This window comes from Leopardus geoffroyi, chromosome A2, assembly GCF_018350155.1.
Source record: "Leopardus geoffroyi isolate Oge1 chromosome A2, O.geoffroyi_Oge1_pat1.0, whole genome shotgun sequence".
NCBI lineage: Eukaryota > Metazoa > Chordata > Mammalia > Carnivora > Felidae > Leopardus > Leopardus geoffroyi.
Window position 1 is genome coordinate 277,484 of NC_059331.1, and position 12,418 is coordinate 289,901.

General features: G+C 64.8%; 2 protein-coding genes across 7 annotated transcripts; one reads left to right on the top strand and one right to left on the bottom strand.

Moving 5' to 3' along the window:
• The first annotated feature begins 244 nt into the window (after positions 1-244).
• Positions 245-6,244, top strand: FSTL3 (follistatin like 3). Of its 6 annotated transcripts, none has more exons than XM_045491116.1 (6): positions 258-472; positions 1,826-2,011; positions 4,184-4,399; positions 4,763-4,990; positions 5,081-5,132; positions 5,455-6,244. In XM_045491116.1, exons 1-6 carry the CDS (start codon positions 370-372, stop codon positions 5,504-5,506), a joined length of 837 nt encoding a protein of 278 aa, XP_045347072.1. In that variant the 5' UTR covers positions 258-369; the 3' UTR covers positions 5,507-6,244. The 6 variants fall into 6 exon arrangements, with proteins under 6 accessions (XP_045347075.1, XP_045347072.1, XP_045347071.1 ...); XM_045491113.1 differs by having other exon boundaries at positions 269-472; positions 4,763-5,132; positions 5,455-5,531; positions 5,618-6,244; XM_045491117.1 differs by having other exon boundaries at positions 270-472; positions 5,618-6,244.
• An 841-nt stretch (positions 6,245-7,085) lies between these two features.
• Positions 7,086-12,334, bottom strand: PRSS57 (serine protease 57). The gene is given in 6 exon segments (XM_045491138.1): positions 7,086-7,339; positions 7,341-7,490; positions 8,553-8,816; positions 10,495-10,639; positions 11,065-11,218; positions 11,449-12,334. Coding segments are annotated over 6 exon segments (879 nt in total). The 5' UTR covers positions 11,528-12,334; the 3' UTR covers positions 7,086-7,252.
• Between the last annotated feature and the right edge of the window lie 84 nt (positions 12,335-12,418).

The following is a 12,418-nucleotide window of genomic DNA, read 5'->3' on the forward strand; positions in this document are numbered from 1 at the left end:
CCGGCCGGAGACCCCACCTCCCCAAACGCGCGGTGAGCCCCGGAGCTCACACCAGGGGCCAGGCTGGCCCTCTCGCCCCGGCCACGGGGACACCTTCCCGGGCGAGTTCTCGGGCTCCGGGGTCGCACTCCCGCCCCCCCCCCCCGCGCAGCTGCCCTCGGGGTGGCCAGGCCCAGCCCCTGCACACACCGTGCGCGCCCCGGCCCCGCGCCCCGCCCCGGCCCGGCCCCGCCCGCAGCCAGCGGGACCTTTATAGGGAGCGCCCGGCCGCGGCGCGCTGGGAAGTCGGTGCCGCCGCCCTCCCAGCCGCCCGCCCGCCCGCTCGCCCGCGCCTCCGACGCGGGGGCCGCCGCCGTCTCTGCGTCCGCCATGCGTCCCGGGACGCCGGGGCCACTGTGGCCACTGCCCTGGGGGGCCCTGGCTTGGGCCGTGGGCTTCGTGGGCTCCGTGGGCTCGGGGGACCCCGCGCCCGGTGAGTGGGGCGGCCGGAAGGGGCGGGCGGGGTGGGCCACCCACGTGGGCCTGCCCGGAATGCGGGCCTTGGGGGAGACGTTGGGGGCACGGCGGCCGTGCTAGCCGCTGATCGGGCGGCCTCCTCAGGTTCAGTCCGGGAGGGCTTGGGGCTCCCCTCCCCCAGCCCCAAAGGGCCTGAAGGAGGGTCACCAGGAGGTCAGCAGAGCCGATGTGACTCCCTTTCACAATTGTCAAGAGTGGTCGTCTCGATGACGGCTGACATTTATTGAGCGCTTAGTGTCTACCTCTCGCCTCCTTGAACTCATGTGATAGCCCATTAATGTGTGTACTCTCACGCCCATTTTCCGGATGGGGGAGCTGAGGCGCAGTCACACAGCCCGTCGGTGGCCAAGTCAGGATTCGAACCGGAACCATCTATGTCCTGAAGCCCCAGAGAGGCGGGAGTGGGTTGGGGGTGGGGGGGGGGGGGGGTGGCAGGCCCCAGGACCTCCACCGGAAGTGTCAGATCCTCCCCAGCTTTGGCTTAGGCAGACAGGCCATTGGAGTCCCATACCTGCCACTTGTTAGGGGATGCCAGGCAAGGAATATCCCCACCGCTGGCCTCAGTTTCTCCTTTTAGAAGACGGGTGCCAGAGTGCTGAGTTCCCAGAGCTGCCCCCTGGAAGGAACCAGCAAGCTCCCGGGGATGGGGGCCGGGGCCATTCCCGCCCCCATTTAAGGGTGAAGGGATTGAGGGCTATCTGCCTTCCGACCCCACCCGGCAGCCCCACCCCAGCCCCGCCTGAAGGGGAGAGCTGAGCCCCCTCCCCGAAGGCCGTGTCCCCAGGGAGATGTGAGCTCATGCAAGGAGAATGTTCCCAAGTTGGAGTGAGTAAGAGGCGGGCCAGGCAAGGGGGGGCTGCTGGGCGAGGGGGGCTCTGCGTGCCCTCGGGCCCTGTCTAGACAGAGGGCAGAGGCGGAGAGGGGGCTCCAGGGCCCACTGACCACGGCATGTGGAGCTCTGAGTGTTTGACTGGTTGGGCAGGACGCCAGGCCTGGGCCTGGGGGCCTGGGGGCCTGGAGCAAGGTCGGGGGTGGGGTAGGGAGAGCTTCCCACCAAGAGTGAGGGTTGTGTGTGGGGTGGGGCTCAGAGAGGAGGAGGAATCCCAGAGGGATCGAGAGCGGAGCTGGGATGGGAGCACCTGTGCAGGTCTCTGCCCCTCCTTCCCAAGTTGGGAGCAAAATCATCCCCTGTGTAATCACCGAGCACCAACTGTATGCATGGGTGGGGAGCTGGGTGGAAGGCCTGGGCGTTGGGAGCGGCATAGGAGGGCACCTCTGGTCCAGTGGTAGCTGTCCCCCTTGTCCACAGGCGGCGTCTGTTGGCTCCAGCAGGGCCGAGAGGCCACCTGCAGTCTGGTGCTGCAGACTGACGTGAGCCAAGCCGAGTGTTGTGCCACCAGCAACATTGACACCGCCTGGTCCAACTTCACTCACCCGGGGAACAAGATCAGCCTTCTGGGCTTCTTGGGCCTTGTCCACTGCCTCCCCTGCAAAGGTGAGCTCCTGGGCATCAGCCACGGGTCAGGGTCACCGCGCAGCAGGTGGGGCAGCTGCGAATGAGCTCCCCACCTTGGGGGTATGGCTGTTAGGAAGGGTGTTTGTGGGGGGACCCGGGGCTCGGAGAGAGACAGGGGACCTGAGGTTCCAGGCCTCGGCCTCCCTCTGTCGAGGATTCAGGAAGAAGCTTGGAGGACTCCCCAGCTTGGTGTCTAGCCTCTAGGCCCTTGCCCGTGCTGAGCCCTCTGCCTGGATGGCCTTTCCCAGCTGCACCCCACCTGGTATACCCGACTCACACCCAAGTCCTAGGAAGATGGGTTTTCCTAACTGGCCACTGGGGTTTGTGACTCCACAGGCAGTGCTCCCAAACACTTGATCTTCCCATCACCCCAGATTCCAGCGATCTGTGGCGGGGCCACAGATGCAGGTTTCATAAGCGTGTCCCTTCTGGATCGTGTTCTGAGAAATGCTGCCTCTTTCTTCAGACTAGGAGCTCTTTGAAGGCAGAATGATTGAGTGAATAAGCCAAGACATATTCTCTGCTCTGGAGAAGGGGTTGGGGATCCTCCCAGGCCTCTCTGGCCGGGGCTGAACCTGCAAGGGCCCAGAGGGAGTGTGAGGCATGGCTCGGAGGAAGTGGGCATTAGGACCAGGGTGTTGGAGTGTGATTAGGAGTTTGCCAGATGGAGAAAGTATGGGATCAGGCCCTAGTGGGTGGGGTCAGGGCAGGGGAGCAGGGAGGAGGCTGGAGCTGAGGGCCAAGCCCAGAGCCCAGCTGGCCACTGGGATGTGATTAATCCCCGCTCGGCCTGGCTGGGTGGTCTTGGACTCACTGCCATGTGCCCTGGCTGGCTCCCTCCAGAACCGACTCCGGGTTCTGGCAGGGGGAGGACAGACTTCAAAAAGTGCCCGGCCTGGGCATGAGAAGGTCCAGATCACCACCCCCCCCCCCCACCACCACATCTCATCTGGCCTTGGGGAAGGGAACTCAGTTCTCCCACTTCCGTTCTGCTTGTGAAGCCACCCAGGGGGAGCGTTTCCAGATGTGTGTGTGGGCAGGCAGCGTGGGAGGTGCCCAGGTGCGGCCCACATGCCCTGCCTCTGCCTGGTTGGGGGCACCAGTGCACCAGCTCATTTTATGCTCATGCTCCGCCTGTAAGGTGGGTACCCCAGTCAGCCTCACTTCCACACAGGGAAACTGAGGCTGAACTCAAGAGCTCAAGTCTGCCCTCCAGGTCCACAAGCAACAGAGGTGGGGGGTTCCATCTGGGGCCTGGCCTGGAATTCTCCTGCTGAGGGGCCCCTGGCTCTCCTCCACTCACAGCTGTGACAGGGCCTCGATTTCCCCCTTCTGTAAAATGCTAATGAAGTGTCATCACCTCCTAGGGGTGGTTGAGAGACCGCAAGGAGCCTGGGAGGGCCTGGGAGAGGAGCAGCGCAGTAATAGGTCTGGGGGGGAGGGGGGGGAGCGAAGACCCCAGGGAGAGACTTGCCCTGGCCAGACCTGTTTCCCTGCCTGAGAAATAGGGCTGGCGGGGAGGGGTATCCCCTGGGCTCCCTGGGCTGGGGATGTGGGAAGCCCCCTCCCCCAGAAAATGAGCCTCAGGCCAGGTGCCAACGCCCCACCCTCCCCGACGGCTCCTCTGGGTTGGTCCTGGCAGGCCCGGGGAACAGACGCGGCCGGTCCTCCCCAGGCCCGCTCCTGGACGGGGTGGGGCCCCCCTCTGATGACGCAGCCGGGCCCCGCGCCGGCCTTCCCATAACCGCGCGTAAATCAGGGAACGGACGCCAGCCCCAGCGGGTGGCCCAGCTGCGGAGCGACACCGGGACTGGGTACTGGAAGCTCGTTCCTGGACCCCCAGAACGGAGCGGAAACAACCCACTCCCGCCCGCCCGTTCCGAGCCCCAACCCCAGACAGAACCCCAAGCCCAGGCGCAGCCTCGACTCCCGGTCCACCGGGACCGTGGCTGATCTCGTCCCCAACGGATCCCGCACCCAGACTCTGAACCAGTCGTCCTCTCCGGGGTTCCCGGACTCCCGCCCGGCCTCCGGCGTCAGAGCAGGGACGGGGGTGCCGTGGGCTCCGAGGACGCCCGGCCTCGGCCACGCACCTCTCCACCACCACCACCGCCACCACCACCACCACGCGCGCGTGCCCTGTGTCCGCAGATTCGTGCGAGGGCGTGGAGTGCGGCCCCGGCAAGACGTGCCGCATGCAGGGGGGCCGCCCGCGCTGCGAGTGCGCGCCCGACTGCGCGGGGCTCCCGGCGCGCCTGCAGGTCTGCGGCTCCGACGGCGCCACCTACCGCGACGAGTGCGAGCTGCGCGCCGCGCGCTGCCGCGGCCACCCGGACCTGCGCGTCATGTACCCAGGACGCTGCCGCAGTACGTGAGGGCGGGGTGGGGGCGGGGCCTGCCGGGGGGCGGGGCCTGGCGGCGCTCTGAGGGAGGGGCCTAGCGAAGGGACAGCGCCGCCGGATTGGGTCTTCTGCCGGGGTCGGTCGGAATGAGGAAAAGCGGGGTGGGGTTTCGGGAAGGGAGGCTCACATGGGGTGCGAGACTGGGGTGCGTGACTCAGGGAGGGGCTTGCGGGTGCAACCAGAGGGGCGGGGCCTGGGTGTGGAACGAGAGTGGGCGGGGCGCGCGGAAGGGGTGTGGCTTCCGGCGCGGCCGGGGGCGGGGCCTGCGGGTGGAACCTGCGGCGGGCCCGGCCCCCGGCCCTGACCCGTCCTGGCTCCCTGCTCTCAGAGTCGTGCGCGCACGTGATGTGCCCGCGCCCGCAGTCGTGCGTGGTGGACCAGACCGGCAGCGCTCACTGCGTGGTGTGTCGCGCGGCGCCCTGTCCCGCGCCCTCCAGCCCCGGCCAGGAGCTCTGCGGCAACAACAACGTCACCTACATGTCGTCGTGTCACCTCCGCCAGGCCACCTGCTTCCTGGGCCGCTCCATCGGCGTGCGCCACCCGGGCAGCTGTGCAGGTGTGGCGCGGAGCGGGGAGCAGCGGTGGGGCCCAACCTCCCGCCCCTCTCCGCGCCCCCACTTTTCTTTTCGTCCCTCCCGCTCTTCAGGCACCCCTGAGCCGTCGGATGCGGAGTCGGAGTCGGAGGAGGAGAACTTCGTGTGAGCCCGTGGGGCCGGCTTGGGCCTGGCGTTCAAGGCCTCCCCGTTTTATTTATTGCCACAGCCGAGTCTAATTTATGTCCCATGGACACTCCCCAGAGCCTGGGCCGGGACCACTTAGGAGGAGCCCTGGAGCCCCCTGACAATACCTTGGAAGGATTGGGGGAAGGGGGCCTGGGAGTGGGGCTGGTAGGTGGGGCTCCCACTCCAGGCAGGAGGACCCCATGCTTCTGCTCTAGGGGTTAGCTTAAATTATGGTCACCACGGAGAGGGCTGGGGATTGCCTGCCAGCAATTAATGAAGAGGCACCCCCGCCCTCTAGACCGCAGACTGGGAGTAACGAAAGGGTCCACAGCCCGGATGTGTATAAATGAGCCGCAGAACCTGCCCAGGCCCCAGATAGGCCAAGGAAGCAGCCACTGGCCACAAGCAGCTCAAGGACTCCAGGCCCTACCTTCTCAGTGCCTCCATTTCCATTTCCCCAGGACGTCCTGTGGTGGCTCCTGAGAAGAGCCCAGTGTGTCTCCTGGGGTGGGAGAGGCCAGAAGAAAGCACTATGTGTCGTGGTGCCCAATGCACTTTGGGCGGGACCCAGTGGGGCCCACAAAGAGCCCCTGCTCACCCACCGTGGGGTTTGTGTGCCAAGGCCGACTGCACACCCTGCCTCCTAGAGCTGTATGTCTTAGCGGCACCCCTCGTCCCTGCTGCTCCATCCGAAGGGAAGGGCCAGACCAGGACCCCTCGGTCCCATGAGACTTGCCTTGGCCAAGCCTCTAAGCCCTGTTTCCAGGTGGACCCACCTCAACCACCAGCCGGCCGGGAGTTTTGACACCTGCCAGATGCTGGCTCTGGGCAGGGTCGCTGCCTCCTGTTTGCTCAGTGTCACCTCCCCGTGTCTGCATGTGGCAGAGGCTCAGACCGGACATGGGGGGCCCAACAGGCAGGAGCCCACCTCCCCGAGTTTGCAGTGAGCCGTGCAGGGGCCAGTTGTTCGCATCCTCTCCTGGCCCCTCAGAAGTGCCTTACCTGTGACACCCGGAAAAGTGCCCTTGAGGCCACCTCCGCACCCTGGGGTCCTGCCTCACCAAAGAAATAAAGACTATAAAAAGCCACTTTGGAGTGTCCGAGCCTTGGTTTGCCTCTCTCTGAGCCTCTGTGCAGTCTCCTTCTGCTAGTGCTTCCGCCCAGTCGGAAGCGTAGGGTGCTGTGAGGGTGGTGAGTGGGGGGCTCTGGGAGCATCTGGGGGAGATGCCTTCTGTCTCTGGGCCTCAGTGTCCACCTCTGGGCAGTGGGCGGCAGCCAGGGAGAGGGCTGAGGTAGGTGAGGTGCAGGGGGAGGCCGGGGGGAGAAAGGAAGCCTTCGTAGGGCAGGAGACAGAAGAGGCGATCAAGATGGCCTAGGGCACTCCGGAGAGGCCACCGGGTTCAGGCTCCAGAAACAGAGGCCTGGCCTGGAAGGGCTGGGGGTGTGATGGTCGCCGTAACACCGTTCAAAATAATACGACGACCATAACACCAGCTGGGACTTACCCAGACGTGGCCATATGCCAGCACTTTCTTCAGTGAATAACAGACTGCACGTGGGGCCAGGCCAGCCTGAGACTCTACCCAGAGGACCAGGAGACCCCCCCATCCCCATTGGTTTCCCCATCTATGCCTGGGTGTGGTTAGCTGGAGGCCGAGGGAGAGATGTGCTAGGCTGGGCCACTGCTTGGGCAAAGGCCAAGAGGCTGTCCTGAGTGCAGGCTGTCGGGTGGGGGTCGGTAAATCCAGAAGGGCCGGTGGTGAGGAGGGCGGGGAGGGGCCTGGGTCCCGAAGCCAGAGGACCAGATGAGGCCTCTGAGCAAGCGGCTCACGGTGTCAGGGAGGCTGTGGCCGAGCCAGACCCTTGGCCTCGCTGAGACAGAAACTCGAAGGGGCCCTGGAGGTGAGCCATCGTGTCTGGTTATTCGGTTAACATTTTATTTGGTCATTTTGGCCCTTTGCCTTTGGAACCGATGCCCTCTCTACCCCACCCTCCACCCCACGGATACACCAGGCTTCCTGGAGCTCGGGGGCCCACGGATGCCCTGCCCCAGCCATGGAATTTCCAGGCAGGAGCTATCCGAATCATTTACCACCTCATTTGTGTGCCCCGTGCTGTTGTGGTTCAGGCAACTCCTGCAGGAACCCAGTGGTCCCGGGCAGGGGACTGGGCTGGGGCCCGTTTGGGCCTTCGAACCACATCCTGTATCCAGCTTACGAAGGCAGACACCTGCGTGTACACATCAGGGGTCTTAGGGTCGCCGCACCAGAGTCCAGAGAAGGAGACCAGACCGTGTGCCCGGTTCCTGCACACCAGGGGTCCCCCAGAGTCCGCCTGGGGGTGGAGGGAAAGGCAAGGTCAGGGGTCCATCTCTGGGCCTCTTTCCCTGGCTTCCCTGCCTCGAAACCCTTCCAAGGCTTCCTAGCGCTCCTCCAGCAAAAACTAAACTTATGGCCTTCAAGGGACTTGAGCATCTAGCCCCCACCCATCTGTCTGCACTCCTTTCCCTAGGTTCCTGCCCCACCAGCCTTCTGGGCTGTTCCTGAAGCAAACCAAGCTTGGTCTGGCCTCTGGGCTTTTCCATATCCTTGAGACCTGTTACTGCCCCCATTGGACACTGCTGGTATAAATATACAAGTCTGCAGTACTTTGTGCAGTACACAACTTGCACAGCTGTACATGGCAGCCCTGTGATGGGTGTCTCTGCCTGGCGTGCCTTCCCTCAGATCTCCTCAAGCCTCCTTCCAGTCTCAGCTCAAAAGGTGCTCTCCTCTGAGAAGCCTTCCTGAATACCCACCCTAAAATTCCCGCTTCCTCCCCTCCTCTCCCCTTCCCAGTTGTATCACCCTAACTGTAATCTGAAATCACCTCTGACCCTAGGAAGTAGGTACTATTAGTGTGGCAGTTTTACAGGTAAAGAAAGGTCCAGAAACGTGAGGTGACTTTTCCAAGGCCACACACCTGGGAAGTGTCACAGTCTGGATTTGGACCCACGCGGTTGGCCTCCAGAATCTGTTTTGAATCACTCTCTTGCCAGGAACAAAAAAACCCTCCAGGTTGTTTCTCCCTCGGCACCAGGGCCAGGGGTGCCCAGAGTCCACGCAGGGTCTCAGGAGCAGGAACTCCTTGACGGAGATCTGTTACTGCCCCCTACTGAACGCTGCTTATAAATACACAAATCTGTAGCCCTTTGTGCCATGCGCGATCTGCACAGCTGTACGTGACAGCCCTGTGACCTCGGAAAAGCCTTTGTCCTTCCAGGGTCTCAGTGAGGCTTCATCTGGTCAAAGGGGAGCTTAAGGACTTAGTTCCCAAGCCTCTGCCTTCTCTAACCCTGTCTGTGGGCCTCAGTTTGCCCATATTGCAGGAAGGTAGGGTGGGGACCCAGTGTCTTACCGAGCAGAAGCCACGCCTCCGGCGGTCCCCACTGTGGGTGCAGAGCATGGCAGGGCTCAGCTGGCCCTTCCAGGAGCTGTTGCAGACGTCCAGGCCCAGCACGCGGACTTCGGCCTCCATCAGCCCGGGTGGCAGGTCCTCGAAATCGGATACAGAGCCCCAGCCAGCCACCCGGCAGCGTGCCCCAGCCCTGAGTGGCGTGGCGTCTCTCCGTGGCAGCCTCAGCAGCCCCACTGCAGGACCCAGGATGGCAGAGCCGTTGAGCTGCAGAGAGACCGCCGAGTTTGGGTTTACCCCCAACCACCCATCAGTGTTCCTGCCTCAGTTTACCCATCATGACGCCTTGGCTCTTTGTGGCCTCATGGCGAGAAATCAGCAGCCGCTGCCGTGAGGCTCAGGAAAGCCTCTTGCTGCCACGCGGGCCTGCCCATCAGGCCTCACCCGTTCAGACCAGGACGCTGGCCTCCCCAGCTGCCAGCGGTGTCCTTCCAACCAGCATCTCCCCTGCTCGAAAGCTCTCCCATGGCTCCCCATTGTTCCTGGGACAATACGTCCTGGCTCACCATTCAGCCCTCCCCTCTACCCAGAATGAATTTACTGTCATTCCCTGGTCCCCACCCCCCCCCCCCACTCCCCAACCCCACCCCCCGCCGGAACACCCTTCCTATCCAGCCTTCAGGTCTCAGCTTAGATGCCACCTCCTCCAGGGAGCCTTCCTAGACTCCCAGGATAGGACAGGAGCCTCCTCCGGGTTCCATGTGCCCCTGCCAAGGCCGATTTACCCAGCTGCCACCGAGTTGGACCGGAAGCTCTAAGGGGACCGGCCCTGGGGTGTCCAGGGCCCAAAACAGCTGGTGGGCGCTAAGTCAGCGTTTATGGGATGAATGACTCAGGCCCCTGGCTTTGGTACTCACTCCCTAACCGTGGCCACATCCTGACCGTACCCCAGCCTCAGTTTCCCCAGCTGCATAGCGGGACGGGTGACCAGAGCCGTGGGCTCCAGGTTTTGGGGTTTCACAGATGAGCAAAACCCACATGCCGGCTTTGGCCGCGGATACTCGCTGCCCCCTTTTCATTTTGCTTGGAGAACAGCCCCCGCCCCCAACCCTCTCGTTCCCAGGAACCTATTTCTGTTACGCTGAGCATCTCTGTTTTGACCTTTCACCACATTTGGACAGCAGGCCTGAGGTGTTTTCCCTTGAAAACGGAGGCCCTGGGGGCCCCTGGAATTGAATTTGGGGCACCTGAGCGTCCTGCGGGGGGCGGCCCCCAGGCAGGAGGGGGGGGCGCTCAGAAAGGACGCACCTGTGTGGGCAGGGAGGGAAGGAGCCACTTCCCGCCCGGAAACCCCGCAAAGGGCCTGGGGGGCAGCGACTAGAGTATCCGGTGTCCTAGAGTCTCACGCGTTTCCCCTTTCAGCGTGAACATCGGGGCCTGCCGTGCGCTACAAACGGCCATAAGGAGATAAAAATCCCCGCGCTCCAAGTCTGGAGGAGGAAGCAGTGAACGTTGGTGAAGAAGCAAATGGTTTCAGCTGTGGGGGACACAAGGAAGTTGGGACAGAGGGACAGGATGGGGAGATGGGGGGGCCGGGGGAGGGCAGGTGACAGGGGCTTCTCCAGGGAGGCCCCAGAGGAGGGGACATTTGAGGGAAGACCGGGAAGGGTTGAGGGACAAAGCCATGCGGTGTCTGGGGGAACGGCGCCCTGGAGGGGACGCAGCCAGTGCAAAGGCCCGGACGTAGGGGGCATGGGGGCAACACTGATGGCTCAGTCTGCCCCCAGGGGGCACCGAGGGGGCAATGTGGGAGGCACAGAGGGCAGAGGCGGGACATAATCTGCCTCGGGTGCTCACAGGACCTTACAGCTGTTTTTAAAACATGTGGGGGTGGCCAGGGACGGGCCAGACCCGCGTCCGGTGCCCCCCCTCCCCCAAGGCTCACCTGCAGTAGACAGATGTCGTTGGCGTGGGTGGTGGGCTGGTAGTCTGGGTGCCTGACGACGGTGGAGATGCCCAGCACCTGTCGTGTGGGCTCCGAGCTGTGCAGGACGTGAGCCCCCAGCACCACCAGGCCCCTTCGGGAGTCCCTGCAGGGGGAGGGGCAACTGAGAGCGAGCCTGGGGTCTCGGCGTCCCCGTCTGCAGAACGGGGTGCGGCCCCACGACCATAATTACGTTTATTTCCGTTCCCACCTCAATTACAGCCTTCACCTAGATAGGCGCGCTATTAACGTTAATACGTATTATCACGAGGTACTTAGAACACGGGCGATACTGCCTACGTTTCTTACAGCCCCCCCCCCCCCCAGTTACAACATCACCCCCGATATTTTCCGTGGCAACGCCGTGGTTATTCAACAGGAAACCCGGAGAGGACCCGGGGCTGCAACCCCGGCTGTGGCCACGACGTCGCTCTCACACACTCTTCTCGCCGAGCCCCCTCTTGCCGTCCGGAGCCGGGGGGCCCGGGGCCCGGGTGGCAGCGGCGGGGGCGGCCCCCGGGGTGGGCTCACCTGTGGCTGAAGCAATGGGCCGCGGAGACCACCCAGCGGGAGCGGAGCAGGAAGCCTCCGCAGTGGTGCTGGCCCTCGAAGGCCACAGACACCATGTAGGGCCGGGAGTGGGGCTTCACCTCGTGGCCCCCGATGATCCGGGCTCCCCGGGAGCCTGCAGGAGGGGCGGGACAGAGGGGTGACGCGAGCGGCTCCGGCATCTGCCGGGGCGGGGGTCGGGTGGGGGCGAGGCGCCCGGACGAGGTCCTCGAGCGTGCCGGGAGGGAGCCTGGGCTCCAGAAAACCCTGGGCCTGGGCCTCCGCCCCGGCCCCCAGTCCCAGCTGAGGCCGAGAGGGGCAGCGACCCAGAGGGCTGAGGAGCTGCACGGGGTCGGGGGCTCTTACCTGGGGGCCCCGGAGGCAGCGTGAGGGCCACAGACACTGCCAGCAGCAGGCGGCCCAGCTCGTTCGCCCGGGGCCCCATGGCTGTCACCGGCTGGTGGCTCCCTCAGAGCTCTGCGGGACACGGCCCGGAAAGGGGGAACCTGGCTGTGGCCTGTGGTGGGAGGTCGGCCAGGCCACACCAGCAACGCCCAGTTCGGCGCCGGCGCCTCTGGGAGGCCTCGGGCTGTTGACGGTCCCAGCCGTCCAGGAGGCCGGGGACTCAGGGCGGCGAGGGGACGAGTGCGCGGCTCTAGGAACTGCCCGCCTGGCGCAAAGCCTGGCTCTGCAGGGCCCGGGGGTGACCCCAGAGGCCACTTACCGCCCCGTGCCTCGGTTTATCCAGCATCTGCCCACGGAGCACGTGCAGGGAGCTTCCTGCAGCGGCCAGGACCCGGCCGACGGGCATCGTGCCCCCAGCTGCCTCCTGGGGGCGTGGGGCCACCTCTCCAGCCGGACGGGGTCTGGCCCCATTGCCACCTGCTCCCCCTCGGCAACTCCGGCACCGACCTCAGGGCTGCGAGTTCCCCGGAAAGCCCTGAGATGGTTGCTGCCTTTGTTGCACTTACCGAGCGCCTACTGTATGCAGCCTCTGGCAGGAGCTGGAGAGAGGAGTGTGGCAGTGACCGAGGCCCCCGCCCCAGGCGCCCCTCCCACTCTGCCGGCCAGGCCACCTCGCGGAGCCGGGGTGGTGGCCGTGCGGCTGGCCATCACAGGGCAGCAGGTGAGGCCGTGTGATGCTGGAGGCCGGCGGGCAGGTTCCGGTGTCGCGGGCTGTGGGCCCACACCGAGGGGGCTGAGCTTCCTGTTTTGGGGGGTGTGGGGACAGGGCACTAAGGCTGGAACCCCCAGACCCGCAGCCCATCCCCACCCCTCCCTTAGGCCCCGGCCGCTCACCCAGCCTCCCCATGGTGCGCGGCCGCAGCAGCGCGGC

What these genes read in the sequence shown, in the direction of transcription:
- FSTL3 (XM_045491113.1), top strand. Translation starts at nt 370, where the DNA reads ATGCGTCCCGGGACGCCGGGGCCACTGTGGCCACTGCCCTGGGGGGCC. An exon ending in CCACTGCCTCCCCTGCAAAG is followed by an intron (nt 2,012 to 4,183) that starts GTGAGCTCCTGG and finishes CTGTGTCCGCAG; the next exon opens with ATTCGTGCGAGGGCGTGGAG. An exon ending in TCGGAGGAGGAGAACTTCGT is followed by an intron (nt 5,133 to 5,454) that starts GTGAGCCCGTGG and finishes CCCGCCCTCTAG; the next exon opens with ACCGCAGACTGGGAGTAACG.